Source organism: Strongyloides ratti (assembly GCF_001040885.1).
Source record: "Strongyloides ratti genome assembly S_ratti_ED321, chromosome : 2".
NCBI classification, from domain to species: domain Eukaryota; kingdom Metazoa; phylum Nematoda; class Chromadorea; order Rhabditida; family Strongyloididae; genus Strongyloides; species Strongyloides ratti.
In genome coordinates this window covers 6,370,745-6,397,266 of record NC_037308.1, presented here as the reverse complement: position 1 = coordinate 6,397,266, position 26,522 = coordinate 6,370,745, and the positions used below count along the sequence as shown (strand labels likewise).

The window sequence follows — 26,522 nt, the reverse complement described above, 5'->3', positions numbered from 1 at the left end:
TAGAAAGACTATATTTAGTAATTTGTTTCTGTCAAGAAAGTTTTATCATTTTCATCAATTTCTGATAAAGTTTTTGCTATCCATTCTTTTTCAATAATAGTAGAAGCAACTCTAAACTTTTCCATTTTTTTTCCTCTTTGCCTACAAAAATAAATAAAATATATAATCATACCAATATAAAGACATAAAAAAATAAATGAAAAAATCAATGGTACAAATGACATATCTCCTTCTGAGTGATTTGAAAAAATATTATTTATTTTATTACCAGAGTTATATAACAAAATATCTTTACCAAGTTTGTTATTATCAATAGCCCCATCAATCATTAAAGAGGAGGCAGGAATAACTGTTTCTGTATCAAATTTTGTATCAATTAAAAGAAGATGTTCTTTTGTTAGGACAAAACCTTCAAATGGCAATCTTTCATATATTATTTTATTATATTTTATATATAAAAATGAATAACCAAATTCTTCATCACTTGAAGTATATAAAAGAATATTGTCTAAAATAAATTTGTTCTCATTTTGTTGTGGTAATGAAATATTTCTATTAAAACAAGGATATTTAATTCCTTTATACTTATCATTTGGGAGATACATTTCTTGTGGTATTACTGATTCTATCATACTTACTCTTAATAATTCAACATGAATTTCATTTTTTCTAAAAAAATACATCTTGACAGTGACATTTGGATAACTATTCCACAATGGACTTTGATTATTTATAATCAATGTTTCTTTCCATTTTTTTATAAAACACAATGTTATATTAATATTACCATAAATAAAAGGAAAAATTAATAAAAAACATATACAAACATTTGTTAACATCATTTGATAAAAAATAATTTTTTTAACTAGTGTATATTAAATAATAAATTTTCTTTTGAATATAAATATATTAATAATAATAATTATAATTATAATATTTCTAGTAAAATTTATTTTATACACATTTTTTAAAATTAAAAAATAATATTTTTTTTTGTATGATAATAAATTATTACAAATGACACAATAAATTTTTTTTATAGAAATTATAAAAACTTTAATTGTAATATTTTATACAAAATTTAAATATACATTATTATTATCTAACAATATTTATAGTTTTTGGCACAATTTTTATTGTAAAATTTCCCATCACTAAAAATATAAAATAAAATTCCCTATGTTAAAATTTTAAAAATTAACTGTTTCAGTTAAAAAATGTATTAATTTAAAACTATTGTTAATTATAACTTTGTACATTGTGTAAAAAAAATCTTTTCCCTATAATTTTCTTTAGTATTTCATACTTTCATTACAATATATATAAATTTGGATTTATTTTGAAAAATTACATACTACTTCCTATAAAATTGAATAATAAAAATGGATATCGTCATTTTAAATAACTCCACAATAGAAAAACTTTATAAAATTCAGGATATCTCCTAATTCTTTATACAAAAAAAAAATTTATGTAATCATTTAAAATTGTAAACAAGAAAAAAATTTTAAAAGCAAATTTTAAAAATAAATTGTATTATATTAATAAACAAAATTTAATAATTTTCTTTTAGTATTTAAAATTGATAATTAATAATGACAAGAATTGTTTTTGAATCATCAGAAGATGGAATAAATAAATTACCAGAAATTATGGAACGTTTCCATACAATCTTACTCAATTCACAAAACGACTATGATGTAAACATTTCTATTTCAGTGTCAAAAATTAATTCAAAATATAATAAAAATACATCAAATAATCTTTTAACATCATCTTCTGTTACACCACCTACTGACATAAGATTACAGAAAAAAAGAGGTGAAAAATATAATGAGACAACTCAGGCAACAGGAACAAGTTCTGTAGTTCAACAAACATCAGGTGGATATGTAGATTTGGCCAAACTAAGGGCTGGTCAAAGTCAAAATTTTGAAAAAATTTCTAAATCATTAATTAGCAATAGACCTCATCGTAGATAATTTTCCAATCAAATAAATGTTTGTATTTTTGATGACTTTTTTACTTCTAGTCTCTTTCTTTTTTTTTACTATACTTTACTCCATTTATTCATTTTGTCATTTTCTTTTTGTTTTTCCATAATTACTAACAATGGTTGCTCTTGTTAAGAAGCTTCGAAATTCCGTTCTAATTTCTTCATTCAACTCTGAAGGTCATACCCCAAAAAAACGATTTAGCAACAATGAATTTGGTGGAAAACATAGGTTTGACCATAGATTCAGTACATTTGAATCAAGAGAACAATGGATATCTCAAAAAGATATTGATGGATTGAAAAGTGGCAAATTTAGGCAAACAAGAAGTGTATGTTTATAAAATTTATTAAATAAATAATTTTTTTTTAATTTTTATAGTTTGTTATAATTGGACGACTTTTTAAATATGGTGTTCCTAGGACAGTTCATACGAAGATGTTAAAAAGTTACAAAGATTCCTTTACTGGTAGAGAGGCTACTTTATTTTTGATGACAAATATTGTACCAAGAGTATATGACCCTAAACCTGGTACAGATTATAGAAGTATTTCTATATCATTATTGTCATATTTTTTACGTGAAGGATTTATTATTGAAGTTGGAAAAAATAGTAAGGAGGAAAATTTTAAAGATTCAACATCAAAATTATATTGTATTAATGAAAATTATACTTTTCCCGAAATTCCTTATGACTTTAATCCAACGGAAAGTTGTCGATTTGAACAGTCAACTTTTTCAACAAAAAGAGGAGTATTTTACAATAATACAAGACAACGAATGATATCACTTAGTCAAGATTCTGGATTTAATAGTTCTCTTCCAATGGAAAGTCCCGAGTTGTCTCCAAACACAACAAATGTTATTGAGAATCTTATACCAGAATATATTTCACTTTCAACTGAAAATAAGAGTGACGACAATACTATACCAGAAGAAATTGAATTATCCCCATCGACTCCAGTTAACAGGAATTCTAGATTTAGTAAGAGTGATTTTTCTTCAACCAGTTTTAACACTATTACATATCCATCAACTTCCTATTCTAACTTGGTTGTCATCAATTCAGATAGCAAAGTTTTTGAAACTATACATAGCAATAGATCAAGAACAAGTGTTATTTTGTATACTGATCAAGATAATTTTGAAATTTTTTATGATTCTGATACAGCTTCAGATTCTGGTGAAAGAGAAATATTTGCTGAGTGTGGTCCTAACGGTCATGCCTTAACTCATGAAATGATTTATGGTGTTGCATTAAGGGGATTCTTAAGAGAGATAGTTGGTTCAGAAGTTAGAAGGAAATTGTTAAAGCAATTAAATTATTCTTGTAGTGATTTAAAAAGGAATCTTGAAAATGTTAATGTAAATCAAATCGTCTATGTAGAACCTGAAAATGATGTAATACCTCGAATTCTGTCATCTATTTCTGCAGTAACAGAGAGCAGTGATAATGGTAAAGTTGTTGAGGATATGTCAGAGTATGATAACCTTCTCCATATGATTGAGGCAGATCAATTAGATCATTTTGAAGGTAGACCTTATCTTCCTGATGATTTTACAAAACTAATCTTAAAAATGGCATTTTTCTACAAAAGTGATAACAAAAAAATCCGAATGACATTGAAGTATTCTAAACAAAATGGGCGAAACATTTTGAAAGAGTTCAAACCATTGTCAAATGAATTCCTGGCTTCTATACCTGAAGATTTTGATTGGAAAAATGAAAGGAATATTTTTGTTTTTGAGAAAGATACAAGTAGAACTCTCGGCAGTGGATTACTTACATATGATATTGAGGAAGAAGATTCTGCAGAGTTTCTTGATTTAATTTCTTCACTTTTATTATTATTACCTTCTTATATTAGAAGGAGAATACAGTTGTTTGTTAAATATATGGTTGAAGTGGAAGAAAATTCTTCATTCCAAATTAAAGAAGATGTACCAAATCGCTACTTTTTGTTGCGTGATTTTTCAAATATTCTGGTGGATTCAACTTCTATGACTGTTTCTGTATGGATAACAACATTCTTTTTAGATAATTTCTCCAAGATATTTACTTTTCCACCAAAGATACAGGCGACGGTCTCAGCTCTTCATAAAACATCACCACCAAGGCCAACTAAAAAATTACATGAAGACGGTAAATTATGCACAGATCACGAATGTTACCGATGTTTCCAATATGTTAACAAGCAACTTCGTACTCAACTAACATACATCATAACAAATCCTAATTTAACTAACACTGTTCGTAAAAAAGAACTGGAGACATTTAAATCACGTTATCCATACATATACTATGAAATGTTCCCTAAAAATACAACCAAATTATCTAAAAGATTGTATTCAGCTGTGAAGTCTATTTTTTCTAAATAATTTTTATAATATTTAATATATATGTAATATTTTTGTCTTTATTTAAAATATATTTGTAATTATTTTTGCCTTTATTTAGAAATATATTATTATTTTAATTACAAAAAAAAAAAAGAAAGTAGAAAATTTATGTTAATTTTTCTTAAATTTATTCTTACATTTTAATTTTATTAAGTTGAGGATGGGGTGACGACGGATTTATTAATGAATTCAATTAACCTTCGTGCATACTGTTCAGGTTTTACTGTAGATAATTCTTTGGCTTCAGAACCATATTTAACTGACTTAGCTGCTGAAGCTGTGCGCTTCTTAACACCATAATACGTTAAAATATCAACTAATCCAATAAAATATATCAATTTTTTATCTGATACTGGACTAGATATTATAGCAAAAAACTCATTTTCAAGATCAATACCTTCAGATTTTGTTGTAAACGCCCCTGTTGAAGGAAGAGGAGAGTCTGGCGGTGATGGGCACATTATTTCCTCACCTCCAGAAGATTCACCCCCAGGAGATGAGTGAATATTTGGTTCTTTTGCTTCTTCTTCTGCAATTGCACGATCAATATCATGAATACCAACAAGAAGTGAATAATCCATTAAATGAAGTTTTGTCAAAAATTCAGTATCGGACCTCAAAAGACCCATTAACTGTTCTTTTGCATCACTAGGCAGATATATTTTATAATTATCATCCAAAAAATCATTATCTTTAAAAGTTGGAAGGTCCTTTGTGCGTTCTTTTTCAGAAGCTTGTCTTTGAATAGTAGAACCTTTAAGATCATATTTTTTATGAATTGCATATTTACAGCCAAAGATATTTCGCATAACTAAAAGATAACATATATCACCATCAACAGTGATTCTATAAAGACCAAGATTTTGTGGTAGTAATGTTTTTCCCCTTTTTGATACAACATATTCATGGTATTTTGGTAAGATAGAAAGTAACTCTCCAACATTATCAGAGTCAAGTGTTTTTATTACAAATTTTTTATCATAAGATATATATAATTTTGAAGTTCCACTACTTTCAGCAACAACTAATTCAGGTTCATTATATACTAATGATGCTAAAAATTCACGTTGTGAAATCCCAAATTGTTCGCGAATTGAACGAAAAACATTAGGGCAGTATTGTTTAATTTTAAAATGCGAAGGCATATGTTCTTTATTAAAGAAATGGTTATCAACTTTAATTTTAGAGCTTGCCTTAAAATCATCTGGAAGTAAAAGACCAGGTGGAGGTACATGCATTAATTCGGACATAGTATGATTAATTCCCCACATAAAAACAGAAAGAATTGGTTCTTTGGAACGGAATAATTTAAGTTTTGGTATGAGACACTTTTTTTTTTTTCCTCTAAATTTTTTTTTTGTACTCCTTTCCATTGTGTCTATCTGAAAAGTGTAAAAATGTTCGAATTAATGAATATTAAAAAAAAATATTAAAAAAATAATATAATAAAAGTTAGTGTAAATAAATGAATGCGCAATAATATTGAACATTGTTGTTATTTTCGTTGTAAGATGTGCCTTCTTTTGTAAACAAAATGGAACAAAGAAAAGCAATCCATATTTTTATAGTGGTAACTATTATCTTCCTGATATTTGGTATTCTCTATTATAACTATGGGACATTTGAAACAGAACTAGAAAAGTATGGTATACCTACAAGTGATAATATTAGAAGTATGGACGATTTTTTAATTAGTTATGATACTAGAAACAGAATACCGTACTGGGTACTTGAAGTTATTAATTTAAAAAATTTAAATCGTTCTCAAGGTAACAATAGAAAAAATAAAAAATTTGTTTCTGACAAAAATTTTTACAAAACATTTCAATCAACAACTAAAGATTATTATGTAATTTTCGTTTTAAAAAAATGATTATTTTTAATAATGTCTTTTTTTAGATGTCAGGTTATGATAGGGGTCACATGGCTGCGGCTGGCAATTATCTACATTCAAATAAAACTATGCAAAATACCTTTATTTTAAGCAATATTGCACCTCAAGTGGGAAAAAATTTTAACCAAGGACTTTGGAGTCATTTAGAAGAAAAAATTCGGACATATATAAAAAAAAGTATTTATAAAACTGCCCATATCCTTACGGGTCCCTTATTTATACCAAAAAAGATTGAACGGGGTAATAGAACGTTATACATAATGGAGTATGAAGTACTAAAAGGAAGAGTGGCTGTACCAACACATTTTTTTAAAGTTATTATTTTTTCAAATGACAATAATGTTACATATCAAAGTTATATTATGCCTAATGCAGAAATATCAGGATCTGTAAATAAATTTCTAAGTAATATAAGTGATATCGAAAATTATACAGGATTTAGGATATTTCCCAAAATTGATTTTAGCAAACTTAAAATGTTATTAAATTAAATTATTACTTAATAATATTATAATTGAAAAAGAAATATTTTATATTTAAAAAATTTTGCCATCTAATATATACTGTTTTCCTTAAGTAACTTTTAAGTTTTTTAATCTTTTTTAAAGCTAAATTTAAAAATAATTATATTTAATTTTTAATATTTTCCTGTTGTTTCAATTTTTAATGAAGATTTAAAAAAATATTTTATACATTTAGTTACAATAAAAATTATTTCATAACAAATTTTCATGTGAATCATTTTTTTTTGTCATTTGAATATATAAATAAATATACTGTAGATAAATTTAAAAATAAATAAAGCCTTCACTTTTCACACCTACCTTATTTTTATTGTTTAATAATGAATTTTTGAAAACAACAAAATTATATATATCGTTGCGGAAAAAATCTTTTAAATAAACTGCATTTTTCACAATGGTATTCATAACTTTATTAATAGCAATTGGATTATAATAATTTTTTTAAGGTGGGAAATGTATAAATGTGGAATGGTAGATGACAATAAAATAATCAAAAAAGTTTGAAAGAAATTACAAAAATTTTTAAACATTAGAATTGTTTTCTAAATATTTTATATTGTTCCTGTTTTTATTTTAAAATATGATTTTTATTATTTAATTTTCTACTTTTTAGTGCATTTAAACGTTGAATAGTTCTCTTTTTTAAACAAATATCTAAAACTAGATAAAAAGTAAAATTTTTATTTTAAATATGTAAAAAAAAATATTTTATATTATGTAATAAAAGTTCCTTTATTCTATTATTTCAAAATGTATCTTTTTTTTATGTAGAAAAACGAACTATCAAGGTGACATATATTTAAAATAATAAATAATAAGAATTATATAAGTTTTAGTGATTACAATGTTTTTCAAAAAATTTTCAATCTTAAGAAAGTAATTACAAGGAGAATGAAAGGTACTGTATGTGGCTTTTATTTATTTTGTTTATTTGATGACTTCTTGACCAATTCCTCTTTCAACATATCATGTTCAAGAATTAATTGTCGTTTTCTTTCAACCAATTTAAACAATAAATTACTTAATCCATCTAAAGCTTCTGATAAATCTATAGCTTGTCTTTGAGCTTCTTTTTTTGAAATAGTTTTTTGTACATTAGACATTCTTAAATTGTAAATTAGTAAAAAAAAAAATTATTAAAAAATAAAAATGGTTTAATACCAATTATTATTATACAAAAAATATTTACAATTTATTTACATTTGTGCTTTTTTTTTTCTTCACGCCTTTTTTTTTTCTTTTCTTTTTTTGCCTCTTTTTTAAGAATTTTTTGAAGTATTTTATATTTATCTGCATCGCTAAAACTAGCATAAAATTTTTGAAAGGCTTCTTCTTTTGCTTTTTCTGCTTCACTTTTACCAAGAGACGTCAAGCATTCATCTGTACGAATATTAGATAATATCTTTTCTTTTAATAATAATCCATGCTCTTCTTTCATTTCATATATCAATTGTCCTTTACTTACAGAAGGCTCTTGTTTAGTTGCAACTGATGAGTTTGCTTTTCCAGCTTTAAATATTTCTGAGGGATTAGTACTGGTAAATTCATCGTCTTTTGAAAACATTGGACATTCACTATCAGTATTAAGATGTCCCCATTTTTTACATTTTACACATCTTACATGTCTCACTTCAATACCAAATGGCTGATCTACAATTTGGTCATTGTTTCTAGCATACGCCTCCCTTGGAGCATTATATTTCCTTTGCCATTCAAATTTAGGTTCTGGTTTATTTTCTTCTTCTCTTTTATTTATACCTGCTGGAGCATCATACATAAAACTAAGACCAAGTTTAGCTTTTTCATCTCCAAGAAGTGCTTTATGTTCTAAAATTTCTTGTTCTTTTTTATATAACTCATCCATTTCTGCCTGCCTTTTTTCTTCCATTTTTTGTTTTTCAAGTGCTTCATATTTCCTTTTCAAATTCCATATGGCCGAAGGATGAAAATCCTTCTTGGACATAAAATTTTGAAATCCTTTTCCCATCTTCTAAAAAAAAAATAGTGGAAAGTACAAAAATTTTAAAAAAATAAACTATTGGATAAAACCAATTAATATTAAAAATATAAAAAAAAACAAACTTTAACAAAAGAAAACAATAACAAAAAACGATAATATCTTATGTTCTAAAAGTTTTAACAGTTGCATCAACGCTACCACTAGCTATAATACCAAAATCACTCCAATCAGCACAAAGAACACGATCCTCGTGACCAAAAAGATCATAAAGATTAACTTTTGGAGCACGAACATCCCACATCTTTACTGAATTATCATAACTAGCTGTTATAAAAAGATGATCTTTTGTTTTACACCAATCAACAGCACTAATCCACGATTTATGAGATTGGAAAGAGCATTTAACCATAGCTCCAGTGTTACATCGAACATCATAAAGTCTGGCAATTGGATCAACTGAACCAGTAATGCATGTTGAATTTGAAGGATGCATTGCAATTGAAGTGAAACTTTTATTTGATCCAATTTTTGAAGAAACAGTTGATGTTTCAAGATCCCACAGTATAATAGAATGATCCCATGAAACAGTAGCAACTTGTTTATCATTCTCATTACTCCATGAAACTCCAGATATTCCTTCTTTATGACTTTGTAATGTTACAAGTGGTGTCTTTGTAACAGTAGTAAGTTTCTGTTTTTTTTCTTTATTGTTATCTGTAAAAACATTTTTTGTTAAACTTGTATCCCATACTTTTAAGGTAGTATCATAACTTCCAGAAACAATTTTATCATTTCTCATTGCAACACAATCTACTGATCTAGCATGACCACGTAAAATAGCTACTGTTGCTAATTGAACTTTTTTATTTTCATCATTTGTTATCTCACTAAGAGTTAATGTTTGATCTTGATGTCCAGTAACACACAAAACTTTATCATTATTTTGATCAATATTAACAACCATACATTTAATTGGATCATTTGTAATTTCTTTCTTAAGGATATTTTTTCCACTATGATCAAAAACATTTAATACTCCATCAAATGTACCAGAAATTATGTAATTATTAGTAACTCTAACAGCACCAACCCAATCATTATGAGGTATATCTTTATCAGGTCTGGGAGGATTTTGTTTACCAATACATTCAACTTTCAAACATCCTTCAATTGTTTTACCACTTTCAATCAAATAATTATCTATTGTAGTTGTTATTAAAGTATTATCAACAATAAAATTAAAGTTAATATCACAATCATCAATAGCAGTTTTAATGAGGAGATTTAATTTTTCTACATCTGATGATGTTGGAATATTAAAGATATCATCTGGTATATTTAATCTGAAAAATAAAAAATAAATGTTAAAAATAATATTTATTTATAAAAAAAAATTTACATAGGATCTCTAGAAAAAAAAGACACAGCAATATGAGGATTATCTCCGGAAGTCATAATATTTTGTTCTGCTAATCCTTAATTTTAAGTAAAAATTATTTTAAAATGCAGTTGTTCCTGAAACGAAGAAGCTATTGGAAAAAAGAGTCTATGTATGTTTTCTTATCGAACACATGCTTGTTGTTGCTTAGCAATTTCGATACTGTTTATAGTAATTTAACTTACTAAATATAATAATTACTAATAAAAAAGAATGGATGTTAGATTAAGCGAAGAAAAAAAACAAGAAGAATTGTTGAAAGCTAAAGGTGGGGATCTTCCATCAATTCCAACATCTAAATTTTTACAAAAACGTCTAAACCAAAGAGTAAGTATATATTTATTTATTATCATATAACATTATTATAAAATTTTTTTAGAAATTTTTTGATTCTGGTGACTATAATATGAATAAAGAACAAGAAAAGAAAGCACATCCTCGTGTTCATCCATTAAATCAAAGTTGCAATGAGCCGCTTCCACCACCACAACCAAAAGAATTAGATGCAATTAATGAAGATGGGTTGACAGTACCAACACCAGAAAATGTTCCACAACGTAAAAGTTCTATACTATTTCCCGATGTACACAGTAAACTATCACCAACCCCACATATCCATCATGAACAGGATGAACTTTTTTCAAAAAATTGATTGTTTGTTTAAGTCATTTTATAATAAAATTGATTATTTTTTTATTATTCATACTCCTGAGAATTCCTATAAAAATATTGATAAATTAAAAATTATTGTAAAAAATTAGTTTATAAAGTTATAAATTAAAAATAAACATACAATTGAATATTTCTTTTTCTCCATTCACATACTCCTATAACAGTAACCAATACTATTAATGTTACTATTATGATAATTAAAGGCAAAATCCAACCAAGCTCTGACTTAACTTTTATTTCATGCTCCATTATTGTCTTGTATACATGTTCACTTCCATTAACTCTAAATTTATTTATCGCTGTACATATATAGATACCACCTTTATCTTGGTGTACATTTTTTAATGTTAAGCTACTACCAGTGATATTATATTCTTTATTACGGTATGGAATAGGAATTTCTTTTCTCGTCCATTTGGTTACGGGTTTTGGATGTCCTTTTACTATACAATTTAATGGTAAGTCTTTACCCTCATAAACATATTGGACTTTAGAATCATTAGTATTTAAAAGCACAGGACGAGAATATATTTCTAAATATGCCCCTTCTTCTCCAGTACTTGTTTTTAATAAGCATTTCCATTGTGCAGCATCATTAACTGTTGGTTTATGAAATGTATATGATGTATTTTGAGATGATATAAGACGACCATCAACTTTTGAAATCCCTTTTTTATCATTTGCTTTTACAAAGTATGCAGATATAATTGTTGATGGATGTGAAACACTACACCATATAGTTAGTGGTTCTCCTAAACTGTTATCTATAGCTTTTTTTCTATATTTGATTTCTTGGGGTTTAGATGTTGTAATTATTGAATGAATATTAGTAGTCGAGTAAGTTATTAAAACAAAGAATATTACTGCTAACATATTTTAATAAATCTAGAATAAAAATCTAATAATTTTGAATATTCATAAATATATATATACTTTAAACATAACTTATCCTAGTATTTAAAAGTCAAAATATATAAAAGAAGTGGATAAGACATTTTATATATCATATATATGTGTGCCTCTATTATACTCTGGTACATACATACATGGGGACCAACATACTCTGTATATAGATAAAAGATTTCATAATTATTTTCAGCAATAATATGTACAATTAAGCTTCAACAACGATAATCATTTTTATTAATGTAAAATAAATTTTAATCAGATGAATAAAAACGTATTATTATTATTATTAAGAAACAATTATTTTATTTATAAATAATGAAGATGAAATGTTAAAGAAAATGACAATTATTAATGATATAACAAAATATTCATATTTAATGCTTTGCAAATTCTTAAACGGATAATAAATTTAATAAGTATTATATAATATCTCATTATTTATATCATATACATATCCATTACAATCAAGTTCCATATGAGATTCATTTATAGTCCAAATTTGTTGATCAGATTGATATTTAACAAGTGGAAGATCGTATGGAATTATCATTGATTTTTCATCAAATGTAAAAAATCCAACTTCATAATTTTTCATGACAAATGTCCCATAAGCATCCATTTCTCCCCAAGCAGCTTTTGAAAGATTATGACTTCCAATAAATTGATAAATAGGTTTATCACTATGATCAAATGCAGTATATGTTTTGATATGTGGTAAATAACGGGTTCTATTTAAAGTTTCTGACTTCCATCTATGTAAACAAGGATTAATATATTTTCCCTGCTTTTCTTTATTTCGTTTGGTATATGGGAACAAATAACCACTTTCATATCCATTTATTGAGTTTCTTACATCATCTAAAGATGGATAAATTATTTTCAATTTATCAAGACTATTTAGTTGTCCATTAGTTAAATTTTTAAGGAAACCATCTACAAGCCACTTTTTTTCTGATGGTCCTATAAACCCAATACTACTACATTGAACAACAAAATAACTAATTTGCCTTAATTTATCTTTACATTCTTCTAACAATAGTCTTATTTTATTCATACCAAAACTATTCATAACTTTTGGTATTTTCATACCACAAATAGAGAAAATTATACGATCTTTAATATGAATAAAACTCCATTTTTTTAAATCATTTATCAATGGTATAATATCTTCATCATAAAATATTTGATTTTTATATCCTGATTCTAAATAATGTACAATATCAGTAAGAAAAAAATCTTTTTCATATTCATAATCTTGTAACTTTTCCTGACCCTTAGCATAATAAAGTGCCTGTGTAATATTATCCCATTCATCTGAATTTAAATTTGCAGTCCCAACAACAACATGTGGTTTACCATCATTTTCAAAAAATAATGACAATTTAGTATGATGTGAAGCATATGGCTCCATAGGAACATATCTTCTTTTAATGTTGTCATTTTCATATTTTTGTTCTTTAACTGTTTTTATAATATCCCTACCGACACCAATGATAAGAGTTATATTATTTAAACCAATTTTATAGTTTCCATAAATTTCATCAAAAAATGATTCACGAACATAAAAAGTAAAAAATACAGATTTTTGGGGGTGGACATTATTTATTATGTCTTTTAAATGAATACTATTTATTTTTTTATCATTATGTATATCTGGAATTTTATTCAAATAAACTCCATCTGAAATTGGAGACTCATTTTGTTGACAATTTTGTTTGAACCTCTTTTCTGGTGGACTGTCATCCATATTTATGCAATGTCCAAATAATTAAAATAATCTAAAAATATTTTTTTATATAAAAAGATTTGAATTTCATAAATAATAACGTCATTTTTTAAAAAATATTTTTATAATAATTTGACATTTGAAAAAGAATGACAAAAGTTTCAAAATGTTCCCCTTAAATTAAACAAACATATGAAAATACAATAGTAGTTAAAAATAAATGTTACTATAATATTTAAAAATTACCACTCAACCTAACATTTAAATTTTGGAAATATGTGTCTTAATTCGCCTTAGTAATTTTTTAATATGTTTTGAATGGTTTCTTTTTTTAGAAATAATTGTAGGTATTTTATGAAGGTGTTAAAATTTATTATCAAAATTGACTTTACATCATTGTTAAACTTTATATTTTTTCATTAAAATTAATTTATTATTTTAAGATGGATTGTTGTACGTAAATGAAATTTTTTTTCCATTAACATTTTTAATTTTAGTTGATAATATTTTCATTGTGGTTTTAATATCTTTGAAATAATATACTTAGCTAAATATAAAAAATAATTAAATTCTTTTTAATACTTAGTTATTTTAAAATTCTTTGTAATTAATATATTATTATTTATTATTTATATTAAAAAAAATATTATTATATAATATTTAACTATGAGATCATTTAAACTATATATATATATTTATCACGTAACTAATATATAGTCTATAGAGAGTTCATTTATATAGGCGACAGTTTTACTAGATGTTAACTCAATTTAGTATAAAATTAACTAAAGTGGTCAAAACCTAGAAAAATAATGAATAGTAAAAAAGAAAATGGAATTTTAAATTTGTTTTATAGTTTAAAAGAAATATAATCATTAACTTAAAATGAAATACTTAATGAATAACAATTTTTAAAATATTATAACAAATATTTTTAAAAATTTTCATGAATTATGGTATTAAATTTTATATTGAATGAAAACCTATATGTACATTTTTCCATGGCAATGTTTTTTTTAATAAATAAAATAATTTAAAAAAAAAAAGTATTTTGAAAAATTTTATTTTCATAAAATTAAATAAAAGATTATTTTTATTAATTTTTTATAATAAAAATATTTATGGATATTAAATAACGTTATACAGCTTTTGCTTCTAATTTGTCCAAAATTTCATTTGCACAGTCAGGTAGTCTTGTTCCAGGTCCAAAGACACAAGCAACACCAGATTTGTATAAGGCATCATAATCTTGAACAGGAATAACACCTCCTGTTATTACCATAATATCCTCACGACCTAATTTTTTTAATTCTCCTACTAATTGTGGAACCAATGTTAAATGACCAGCAGCTAAACTACTTGCTCCAATAATATGAACATCAGCATCTACAGCTTGTTGGGCTGCCTCTTTTGGAGTTTGGAAAAGTGGTCCAACATCAACATCAAAACCAAGATCAGCAAAACCTGTAGCTACAATTTTTGCTCCTCTATCATGACCATCTTGACCAAGTTTAGCAACCATTATTCTTGGTTGGCGTCCCTCTTTCTCAGCAAACTTTGATACTCTTTTTATTACAGATTCTACTTCGTTTGACTCACCATAACTACTAATATATGCTCCAGAAATCATTTTAGTTGTTGCAGCATAACGTGAAAAAACACTTTCCATAGCATCACTCATCTCTCCAACTGTTACTCTTGCACGAGCTGCTTCAACAGCAGCTTCCATAAGATTTTCACCATTTTTACAGCAATCTTTTATTTTTTGAATAGCAGCTTCAGCTCTTTTTTTATCTCTAGTTTCTCTTATATGTTTAAGTTTAGCACATTGTTGTTCTCTAACTTTTTTATTATCAATATGAAGAACTTCAATTGGATCTTCTTTTTCAAGTTTATATTTATTAACACCAACAATAACTTCATCACCTTTATCTATTTTAGCTTGTTTTTTAGCAGCTGCTTCTTCAATACGTAATTTTGGCATTCCACTTGAGACAGCTTTAGCCATACCTCCCATCTCATCAATTTCTTTAATAATATTATACGCCTTATTGTATAATTCTTCAGTTAAACTTTCCATCATATATGAACCACCCCATGGATCTGCTACTTTACAAATTCCAGTTTCTTCTTGTAAAATAATTTGTGTATTTCTGGCAATACGAGCAGAATGTCTTGTTGGTAGGCATACAGCTTCATCAAAAGCATTTGTATGAAGTGATTGTGTACCTCCAAATATTGAAGCCATAGCTTCAATTGTTGTTCTAATAATATTATTATATGGATCTTGAGCAGTTAAAGACCATCCAGAAGTTTGTGAATGTGTTCTTAACATAGTAGAACGTGGATTTTTTGGATTAAATCTTTCTTTGACTAAATGTGCCCATAATTTTCTAGCAGCTCTCATTTTGGCAATTTCCATATAAAAATTCATTGATATACCCCAGAAGAAAGAGAGTCTTGGGGCAAATTGATCAATATTTAATCCAGCATCTAAACCAGTTTGACAATATTGTAAACCATCAGCAATAGTAAAGGCTAATTCTAAAGCTGCATCAGCACCAGCTTCTTGTATATGATATCCAGAAATAGAAATAGAATTAAATTTAGGCATATGTTTAGCAGTATAAGCAAATATATCTGCAATAATTCTCATTGATGGTTCTGGTGGATATATATATGTATTTCTAACCATAAATTCTTTTAATATATCATTTTGAATTGTTCCTGCTAATAATTTTTGTTCTACTCCACTTTCTTCAGCTGCAACAATATACATAGCTAAAACTGGAATAACAGCACCATTCATAGTCATAGAAACAGATATTTTATCAAGAGGAATTCCATCAAAAAGAGCTTTCATATCTTCAACTGAATCTACTGCTACACCAGCCATACCAACATCACCAAAAACACGTGGATTATCAGAATCATATCCTCTATGAGTTGGTAAATCAAAAGCTACTGAAACTCCTTGTTGACCTGCCTTAATATTTTCTTTATAAAATTTATTAGATTCTTCTACAGTTGAAAATCCTGCATATTGTCTAATAGTCCATGGTCTTTGTGTATACATAGTAGGATATGGTCCTCTTGTATAAGGAAATTGTCCCGGTAACTCAACATTATTATTTTTAAAATCATTTTGACGATCTTGAAGTGTATATAATGGTTTAATATTGATACCTTCACTAGTATGCCATACTAATGATTCAGGATCTTTTCCTTTTAATTGTTTTCTAGCCATTTCAGTCCATTCTGGATGTAATGGTACAGTGGTTGAACATGTTCTTGAAAAATTAAAAGTAGTTTTAGTATGAAAATATTTATTAAATCGAAGCATTGAAAAGATGAATAGCTGAAAAATAACAACATATCAAAATAATTTTAATATTGATAATGGTAAAAAAAATGAATACGTGCAAATAATAAAGAAAATATTTAGTACAAAATATATATATATTATCATTCTTAATATTTTTCTTAGAATGATTGATAAAAAAATTGGAGGGATGTTTCATTTTGAAGAATAAAAATTAAGGAATAATTTTTGTGGTGTTAAGTATATTTTAAAAAAAAAATATTTATTTTAATTTTAAAAATTAAAATTTTATTTTTTTATACTATTTATAATCATATTACACAATAAATACATATTCCATAATTTTCTTTTTATCATTCAATTACTATCTTTAAAAATTTTATTAAAAAATAATCACAGTAAATTTATTGAATGACCATATTTAAACATTATCCAAATATAACAATATATAAATTACAAGTTAAAAAAAATATTTGTATATGGTAACCTTGAAGATAATTTAGAATAATTTAATTATCTAAGAAAATAATATAATTAAATTTGAATCATAAAAAAAAATATTTAAACAAAATTAAAAAATCGATGATTAAAAAGATAGGCATAATATTAAATAAGTGAAAGGTAATAATATCTCTCTTAAGAAAGTTAATTTTAAAACAGGTATTCTTCTTTGTCAGTAATTAATCAAATTTCATTGTCTTTTTTTTTTTTCTTTAAACATATAAACTTTATAAACATTGTGGAACAAATTTTCTTACATTTGGTCATAAAGATCAAAGTAAAATATAATAAAAAATATTGACATTTATTTTTAACATTTTTATTATTTAAAATCTTTAAAAATTATATCTTTTTTAATGCCTTATTTTAAAATGATATCTTATCATATTTATTATTTCTTTTAATTTTAAAAAAATATATATATACCAAAAAACAAATTAACAATTTTATTATAATTTTCTTTTAATTCATATTTAATTTAGAACACTTGAATACAATTCACAAACTGACTATCCAAATAGAAAAAAATAACTTTATCATTGTATGTCTGTAAAACAAATAATTAATAAAAAAAATGTTTTTATGAATAGAACTAGTAAAATAGTAAAAATAAGTCAAAAAAAAGTAATGTATAAATAAAAGATTTTAAATAATTGATAGTACAATTTATTGGTTAAAATTATTGTAAATAAAAACTTTTTTTTTTGGTATAAAAAATAGAACATTTTTTTTAATAAAATTATGTCATTATAACGGTAATTGATTTTGAATTGTTGATGTAGGATATTTTTAAAAATCTATTGAAAAAAATGTAAATTTAATTTCCTTCTTTTTTTTGTAGAAAACAAAAAACTAATTGTTATATATTTTTCTATTTCAGGAAACATTCAAAAATGTGAATAATTTTAGAAAATTAACATAATAACATTTTTATTTAAAAAAAATTATAATATTGTTAAAATTAAGAAACAATATACTTTTTTAATTATAAAGTTAATAAATTCTAAAAACATAAAAGTTTTATCTTATTATCTTTAAGGAATATGTAAGTCAATTATTTTCATAGTAAAAAAAACATTGAAATGCACCTTTTTTTTAATGAAATACTCAAATAGAATACTTATTTTAATTATATTTAAATTAAGTAAATGTAAAAAAAACATGACTAGAAATAAGAAGACATTTTTAATTAAACAAAAGTTTTAATATCAATAATTTATTTACATCTAAAAATTTTGTCCTATTGTTTTAATTATAGTAATCTATGATGGAAGGCAAAAATTTTTATTTTAATCTTATTATCAATGTCAATTCCTAAGTAACGAGGAGTAAATTAAATTATTTTTATCTTTAAAATTATAACTTTTTACTTCTATAAAACATTTCAACAACTTGGTGGTGTTTTTTGTTTTTATAAAATAATTTATGACAAAGATTCACATAATAGACATGTATTTTTGTTGAATAATTAACATCTTAGTAAAATTTTTTTTTAAAGTATTATTGTTTAAATATTATAATTTTAAATCAATCATTTAATTTTTTTTTCTTTTACTTTTTTTTTTTACCAGATTTATATTAACATTCAAATTAAAAATTTTTACAATTTTTCTTTTTTTTTTTCAAAAATATTTTATTAGTGATTGGTAAATAAAAGAGGAATATTTTAAATTAGTAAAAACATATATTTTGTATGAATTTAAAATAAATAATATATGTACTTCAAAACATAGTATTAATAATATAATATTTTTAATTTATTCTCCCATTATATTTTCTCAAAATTATAAATCCATATTTCATGAACATCATTATTATTAATGTTATTGTAATCATTTTGGTAAACAAGAAGAAATATTAATGATTTCATCAATTATAAATATAATATATTAGAAGTAAAAGATAAAAAAATTTCTTTTCTTAAACTTAAAAGTAGTAATATATTTGATGATCAGATGAAAAGATTTTAGTTAATAAAATTATTATTATTATTAATTAAAAATGTAAAGATTATCAATAGTTATTAATAAAATCTCAAGTTAAAAAATATATACTATAAATATATATTATAAATATTAAATGAGGTGATTTTTATTTTTAACTATAAATTTTTACTACTCCTAACATTTTATATTCTTTATTTTAAATATTCTATATAATTCGTGATTAGTATATGATAAAATTTTGCTACTATATTTCTTCTATTAAACATTTATGATATTTGTTTATCCCTTATATCTCATTAGCATTCATATAGCCGCTATTAATAGATTATAATCTTTTTGGTAAACATGTTTTAGTACTTGTGATGCCATAAATTGTTAATGAATAAAGGCAACCTTTATATAAAAAAATAAAGTATGATTTTAAGAATGAAAACTTTTTTTTTTACTTTTAAAAAAAATATTTTTACATTGATCATAATAATATAACATTACTTCTAAAAATGATAATATGAGACAAATTTTTAACATAAATTTGAGTTAATTCTAAATAATTAAGTAAAATTTATGTATACTTTATTTGTATTTATACTTAAATTAATAATTACCGGAAATCTTAACTAATTTTTGTGTATTTAGGAAATGTTTATATATGATATTCTTAAATTTTCCAATACATCTGTAGCTTTGCCAATACCGTCAGAATTATAGTATCATGGTACCATTTCCTTTCTCATTTATTTATCTATTCTTCTAAAAAGAAACGGTTATTTTAAAGAGATATGAAGAACATTTGATATAATTTATTACTATCATCAAATTATATTATTTTTATGAGGGTTCTATTTAATAATTTATATCAAATCAATAGTAATATTCATCATGAATATTTATATTATTTTTTTTTTTTCTTGTATTCTCATGGTCAATAACCTTTTTAAGAAAAATAGATTTATTAGTTTATTTAATTGTTTGTACATCAAACTTTTATTATAATAATAATAATATGTTGAATGATTTAAAAAAAAAAAAAATTAATAAAATTTTCTTTTAAATTAATATAATATTTAGTAAATTTTATTTAAATATACATTTACAAAATGTTATATAAGATATAGTTAAAATGTTTAAGATAATAAATGTTGTTTAGTTAAACAATTACCATGACTGTTCCTTATTTATTACCAACTTGAGCTTTAAATTTCACTTTATTTTACATTTAAAATATTTCTTGTAATTATAGATATATTTATATAGTTTTATCAAAATAACCTCCAACATTATACTGTATACATATATATATATTATATCATTACCTAATCATTATTCTTTTTCATGCTTTTTATTATATAATACCAAAGTACATATCTATTTTCTAAATTTTTCTTAAATTCCCTAAACACTCTTTTTATCAGATTGATGATTGTATAAGTATAAAATTATTATTACAGTCTTCTAACTTATTTATATATATATATATATTAGTTAATATAATTTTACTAAAGTTATTCTTAATAATTTTGCCATTATCACATGAAATAATAATATATATAGTCAAAGTTTTGACAAGAAACATTATTTATCACATAAATTTTCTATATACATAAACAAATGACAATATCTTTTTATTATTATGTTATAACATAAATATGATAACTTAATATTGTTAGGAACACTTTGTTAAACAAATCATTTCCTCTCTTAGTATAAACATACAAATTAATTTTATACTTACTTATTATTTATATTAAAAACTTTATATTTATTCTTATTAATAATTATAATAAGTATATATATATATCTTTAAATGATTGATATTTTCTAAATATTCTAAAACTATATTAATATGCCTTTTATTGTTAAATATTTTTATAGAAATTTAAAATAATAAGATATATATATAAATATATTTTGATTAAGACAACCAAATTATATTTGTCAATATTTCATTCTATTATTATTTCTATTTTTTCAAGGTTCACTATTATTCTTTTTTAAATATAAATTGCCGAAAACTTCTAAATTAATTTTTATGCTTCAGTTATTTTGTAATTAAAAAGTTATTACTTATCATATATTTTCCGTTATATATTTTCTCACAATTATCATTTATCTTTAATTTAAATTCTTTTACAAAATTCTTTTGATTAATATTTTTTTTATTAATAACATTTATAAATATAAAACTCTTAATATATTATTCTTTTTTTTTTGAACATTTTTCATGTTTAATTTATTAAAATTATTATATTATTAATTTTCTTTTGTCATTTAATTTCAATAAAAATTGTAAAATTTAGTGATTCAAATAAATTACAATATATTATTCTTTGTTAAAAAAAGATAGCATAAAACTGTCCGATAAATATATATATATATATGTATACACCTTTAGGACAATACTTTCATCAATCATTCCGGCACAATTAATAATATAACTTTGACACTATGAAAATGTTTAATAGTATTTAGATATATTGTTATTATTATTATTAAAATAATTATTTTGCCTATATTTTTCTTTTACATATGTAACCAATCAAATTTACACCATCTATTTACAACATTTTGAATTATAATTACAAGTATGGAAAAATATTGTCTCCATCTGCCAATAAAACATTTTCAAAATAATCGTCTTAATTCAATCTCTGGCTCCTGTTGAGATGAAAGTTATTAAATATATATTCATTTTATCCATATGCCTATATAACTACTTACATTGTTTAATAATCTCCTAAACTCTAATAATAACTGTTTTAGTACCATAAACTTTTTCTTATTTTTACTTTATTACAATTATATTCCTACAACTTCTTTTAAATAATAAAATATCTTTTCCTGAAAATAGTATTTTTGTCCTTTTATTATTTTTCAATTATTTCCATTTCATTTATTTATAACAATTATTCTTTTATTATTTATTGGACACCTTAACATTATTATATTATATATAATTTATCACACCTTTTATCTTTTTTTTTTTTTTAAAATATATATATTTTGAAAATTTTTCTTCATATAAAATATTGTAGATATATATTTATATATATTTATATGATATAAAAATTATTTCACTTATTTAAATTCCAACCTTGAGTATATATATTTAATTATATCACTATTGCTATGAATATTAACGATAATATCAATGATTGCTAATCTAAAAATGGTATATAAACATTTTAATATATGACCTCAAGTCTCTTTTATATTTCTTCAATATATATATATGATTATTGTTATTATTATCTAGAATTATTTACCAGAAGATAGTTATGGATAGGGGTGTCCGTTATAACAATAATACTTATTAATATAATTTAATTTCAAGAACAATAATAGGACTAATAATAATCATAAAGTATTATCCTACCCTTTTTAATATTTGATAATTAAATGTTTACATGTTATTATAAATCATTCAAAATTTCACATAAAAAGTATATCTATATCATTAGAATGAAGGTATATATATATATTTTTTTAATACATTTATACTATAATATTCTTATTACGTAAGATATGATGACTAAATAGTATGTGATAAATTATGATAGAATCTTTATTAGGAAATTTATAAATAATATTCTTTTATATTATCATATAAATTATCTAAATATAAAAGTAATAGTTTTAAAAAAAAACAACTATAAATTAATTTTACTATATATATAAATATTTATATTATTATTTATTTTTAAACTTTTATTATTTTTTTAAATATTATTTTGTTAATTTATTTATTGGTTGTCTTATTTATAATAAAGTAAGATTTATCTTTTGATAGTAACAACTTATTTAAGTATCCCTTAACAGTTTTACAATTACTTAAATTTTACTTTTAAGTCTCTCTTATAAATAATACAAATTATAGTATGAAAAATTACTTGATTATATTCTATTATAGGAACATTTTTGGTGATTAAGCATAATACTTACCAGAAGGTTAAATATTTTCTAAACTTTCCTGCCACATCTTATCTTTTATTTTTTTTTTTCCTCCTTCTAATATTTTCTTTACTTTTTCTTAAATTTTTCATTGAATATAATAAAGGAGTGAAAAGATAACAAAAAGAATTGTTAAATTTTTATCACTTTGTTTTGAGAAGGATTTTCTTTTATATAAAAAAGATTACTCATAATTTGCTTTATGTCTATATTAGTACTTAAAGATGAGTGATAAGTTTATGATTTTTGACTAGTTAAAGAAACTAGTTAAGAAGTTTAAAAATTAATTTGACTCTTGATCTTAAAATTTATATAAAATTATTACTCTTTTTTAATATTATAAAATTATTTTATATAAACATTAAAAATAAAATTGTTTTCTTTTAATCTTATCATTTTATATTTATTTATTTTTTATTTTATTTCTAAAATACATAAAACTACTTTTAATGTATAAGAATGATAATAAAAAAAAAAGGACAAGAATATAAAAACATTAAATTTTATTTTTTTATTTATTAAATATGTACTTATTTTCAAGTTATCTCATGCATAATAAATTATTTATAAAGTTTATCATCATTATATCCATAATCATATAAAAACCTTTAACATTACTAATTCTTTTTTTTATTAATAATGATCATAAAATTATACTCTTCTAATATATATGTACATGATACATCATAAAAATAATTGAAAAACCTTCAGCCTTCTTACTCATTTTTTTAAACATTGTTTCATAAACTTTTAGAAACACTTTTATTTATCTTTCTTTTATTTGGTGGGATAACTCATTTAAATATATACTTTTTTTTTAAATATACAAGGAGGTATTTTGTAAGAGAATAAAAATTAAAAAAAAAAAAAAGCATATTTTATTTTAAAGTACTCCTTGTTAAAAAGATAAATATATATATATATATATATTCTGTAAATGAATAACTGTTTCATTTAACTATAAAAATACAACTGGTATATCTTTTTGATTTATTCTTTATGTATTTCTTTTATTATATTAGTATTAAAAATAAAAAAGATTTTTAAATAAACCATATATATATTTTACTAGCAGTTGTCTTTAAAATTTCCTTAATTATCATTATATATAATTAATTAAAAATAATTTAAGAGGAGTATGTTTTAACAATTTATAATACTTTTACAATGGATATTTTAAACCTATTATATTATTTAATTTACAGTTTAAAATCTTATTCAATCATTATTATATATATATATTTTACTTTTTAATTTAATGTACAATTAAATTAGATACATTGATCAAATGCTTTATTTAATGATTTTATTGAAGAACAACAGAATAATCAAATATTTTAATCAAAAAAAAAGAAGAAATTTTGACTTCTGTATGCTTCTTAAGATAACAATCTATATTGATGAATTATTTTACCCAACAAAAGTCATTACACCCACCTAAAATGATACATATGTACCTTTTTTACTCTTACTTTATTATTTTTACATAAAAAGAACTTCTTTTTTTTTTGATTAATATACATGAATAAATTGACAAAAACATGATAATATCTTTTTTTTTTTCTTAACATGTTAACGGAAATGTTCCTATTTCAATAACATTTTGTAATGTTAATTTAAAGAATGTTGTATCTTATTTCATTCACACTTATTAATATTATCAAAAATATCACTTCATCGATTGTTATCAATTACCACCCAAAGGTATATCTAAGTTTGATTTCATAATCTATCAATCATATTAATATGTATCTGGCACATCTTGTCAAAAATACAATGTAACTTTTTCTTCAAATTAAGGGGTATTGTAGTAGGAGATACCTCTACTTTTATTATTTTTAACTGTCCATCACTTCTCTTCATCTGACTCTTATCTTATTATATAAATTATGTTCATTAAGATTTTAATCTATTTTGGTAAATAAAAATTTACTTCTGAAAAACTCTCTCCAAAACTATTTTCTAAATTTTTCTTTTTTTAAATTTTATATAAGAAATAAGTAATTTTTACTATTACTTAAACTTCAAAAATTAATAAAGTATCATTGAAATTTTTACTTAATGTTAAAACTTCCTATAAAGTAGTTATAATAAGCTTATTTACAAAGAAAAATAGGTGTTAAAAGATAATATATTACCATACAACATAAAGATACTTTTTCAATAAGTCTAGTTTAAAAATTCTACAATAATTTTTAACATATTTTTAAAGTTATTTATTACTTTTAAAAAAGAAATTTGATACTTTTACTAATATAATGCATAACTATATTCTTTTTTTTTTTTTCTTTTCATTATACATTTTTCAATGATTCTTATTATTATTACATCTAAAATAGTATAAGAGTGAAAAAAAAAATTTTTTTTTCCAAGAATAATATAAGTTATTTATATGTTTAAAATAAATACTATGTTTATTTGATAATTAAAAATTTGTTACTAATATAAAAATATAATTATAAAGTTTACTTTTTATATTCTTTTATTTAAATTTATTTTTATAATATCAAATTAAATATAAAAGAATATCTTATTTTTCTTTCTTTTTTTTTTCTTTTATGAATCTTGAAAACCTAAGACCTTGAACCAATTGTATCTGTACCCAAAAGTTGATGACACTTATTATCCTATACTTTTCCTATAAAGCTATCATAAAATTGTTGAACACTTTTATTATATTATATTTTCCTCATAATACTTTTATCATATATATCTAATACTATTTGATAAAACAATTATATTATACCTTTTAAACAAAAGATTTTGAAGGTTGAGGTCTTTAATTATTTATTTTACCCTCCAAATAGTGATACTTTATACTATAAATATATATATTTTTTTCTAACTATATTATATTATATATGTATGACAATATGACAAACTATTCCTTAAAACTAAATTTAAAAATATTTTATATATTAATAAAATGAAGGAAAAAAAAATTTTATATAATAATAATAAATAAAAAATACTTTCAATTTAACTTTATTTAATAAATCACCTATCATAGTTTAAGGAAGGCGTTTATTAATTTATAATACTAAAAATATACTCAGCTGCTTTGTCTATTAATCATTCAATCTAACAAAAGGCCTTGTATATTATAATCTAATTATATTTAAAAATTTTCTTTCTCCATATTGCACTTCTTTCTATATTCTTGAGCACTTCAGTTATTTGAAATCAGAAGCATCATCTGTTCCCATTACTATTATTTCTTTTTCCCCCCCTCCCTTTCCCATAATTACCATACAATTTAAAGGAATTAACTTATATTTTTGACATATA

General features: G+C 22.8%; 11 protein-coding genes across 11 annotated transcripts; 4 read left to right on the top strand and 7 right to left on the bottom strand.

Moving 5' to 3' along the window:
• Positions 1–14: 14 nt before the first annotated feature.
• Positions 15–683, bottom strand: SRAE_2000203800 (Hypothetical protein; the record flags this gene model as incomplete). The annotated part of the gene is made up of 1 exon (XM_024653060.1): positions 15–683. The coding sequence occupies one exon, from the start codon at positions 681–683 to the stop codon at positions 15–17; it is 669 nt and encodes a 222-aa protein (XP_024506574.1).
• Positions 684–1,595: 912 nt separating this feature from the next.
• SRAE_2000203700 (Hypothetical protein) lies at positions 1,596–1,982 on the top strand (the record flags this gene model as incomplete). The annotated part of the gene is made up of 1 exon (XM_024653059.1): positions 1,596–1,982. The coding sequence occupies one exon, from the start codon at positions 1,596–1,598 to the stop codon at positions 1,980–1,982; it is 387 nt and encodes a 128-aa protein (XP_024506573.1).
• A 130-nt stretch (positions 1,983–2,112) lies between these two features.
• SRAE_2000203600 (DEP domain and Winged helix-turn-helix DNA-binding domain-containing protein) lies at positions 2,113–4,373 on the top strand (the record flags this gene model as incomplete). Its single annotated transcript, XM_024653058.1, has 2 exons — positions 2,113–2,325; positions 2,376–4,373. 2 exons carry the CDS (start codon positions 2,113–2,115, stop codon positions 4,371–4,373), a joined length of 2,211 nt encoding a protein of 736 aa, XP_024506572.1.
• Positions 4,374–4,543: 170 nt separating this feature from the next.
• On the bottom strand, positions 4,544–5,767 carry SRAE_2000203500 (Phosphatidylinositol 5-phosphate 4-kinase; the record flags this gene model as incomplete). The annotated part of the gene is made up of 1 exon (XM_024653057.1): positions 4,544–5,767. One exon carries the CDS (start codon positions 5,765–5,767, stop codon positions 4,544–4,546), a length of 1,224 nt encoding a protein of 407 aa, XP_024506571.1.
• A 161-nt stretch (positions 5,768–5,928) lies between these two features.
• SRAE_2000203400 (Endonuclease G, mitochondrial) lies at positions 5,929–6,779 on the top strand (the record flags this gene model as incomplete). The annotated part of the gene is made up of 2 exons (XM_024653056.1): positions 5,929–6,243; positions 6,294–6,779. The coding sequence occupies 2 exons, from the start codon at positions 5,929–5,931 to the stop codon at positions 6,777–6,779; spliced, it is 801 nt and encodes a 266-aa protein (XP_024506570.1).
• Positions 6,780–7,726: 947 nt separating this feature from the next.
• On the bottom strand, positions 7,727–8,799 carry SRAE_2000203300 (Corepressor interacting with RBPJ 1; the record flags this gene model as incomplete). Its single annotated transcript, XM_024653055.1, has 3 exons — positions 7,727–7,916; positions 8,002–8,110; positions 8,172–8,799. The coding sequence occupies 3 exons, from the start codon at positions 8,797–8,799 to the stop codon at positions 7,727–7,729; spliced, it is 927 nt and encodes a 308-aa protein (XP_024506569.1).
• Positions 8,800–8,932: 133 nt separating this feature from the next.
• On the bottom strand, positions 8,933–10,227 carry SRAE_2000203200 (Ribosome biogenesis protein WDR12; the record flags this gene model as incomplete). Its single annotated transcript, XM_024653054.1, has 2 exons — positions 8,933–10,115; positions 10,172–10,227. The coding sequence occupies 2 exons, from the start codon at positions 10,225–10,227 to the stop codon at positions 8,933–8,935; spliced, it is 1,239 nt and encodes a 412-aa protein (XP_024506568.1).
• Positions 10,228–10,423: 196 nt separating this feature from the next.
• On the top strand, positions 10,424–10,862 carry SRAE_2000203100 (Endosulphine family-containing protein; the record flags this gene model as incomplete). The annotated part of the gene is made up of 2 exons (XM_024653053.1): positions 10,424–10,537; positions 10,590–10,862. The coding sequence occupies 2 exons, from the start codon at positions 10,424–10,426 to the stop codon at positions 10,860–10,862; spliced, it is 387 nt and encodes a 128-aa protein (XP_024506567.1).
• A 44-nt stretch (positions 10,863–10,906) lies between these two features.
• Positions 10,907–11,755, bottom strand: SRAE_2000203000 (Immunoglobulin subtype 2 domain and Immunoglobulin subtype domain and Immunoglobulin-like domain and Immunoglobulin I-set domain and Immunoglobulin-like fold domain-containing protein; the record flags this gene model as incomplete). The annotated part of the gene is made up of 2 exons (XM_024653051.1): positions 10,907–10,928; positions 11,004–11,755. The coding sequence occupies 2 exons, from the start codon at positions 11,753–11,755 to the stop codon at positions 10,907–10,909; spliced, it is 774 nt and encodes a 257-aa protein (XP_024506566.1).
• Positions 11,756–12,200: 445 nt separating this feature from the next.
• On the bottom strand, positions 12,201–13,538 carry SRAE_2000202900 (Tyrosyl-DNA phosphodiesterase 1; the record flags this gene model as incomplete). The annotated part of the gene is made up of 1 exon (XM_024653050.1): positions 12,201–13,538. The coding sequence occupies one exon, from the start codon at positions 13,536–13,538 to the stop codon at positions 12,201–12,203; it is 1,338 nt and encodes a 445-aa protein (XP_024506565.1).
• Positions 13,539–14,655: 1,117 nt separating this feature from the next.
• Positions 14,656–16,860, bottom strand: SRAE_2000202800 (Methylmalonyl-CoA mutase, mitochondrial; the record flags this gene model as incomplete). The annotated part of the gene is made up of 1 exon (XM_024653049.1): positions 14,656–16,860. The coding sequence occupies one exon, from the start codon at positions 16,858–16,860 to the stop codon at positions 14,656–14,658; it is 2,205 nt and encodes a 734-aa protein (XP_024506564.1).
• Positions 16,861–26,522: the final 9,662 nt, after the last annotated feature.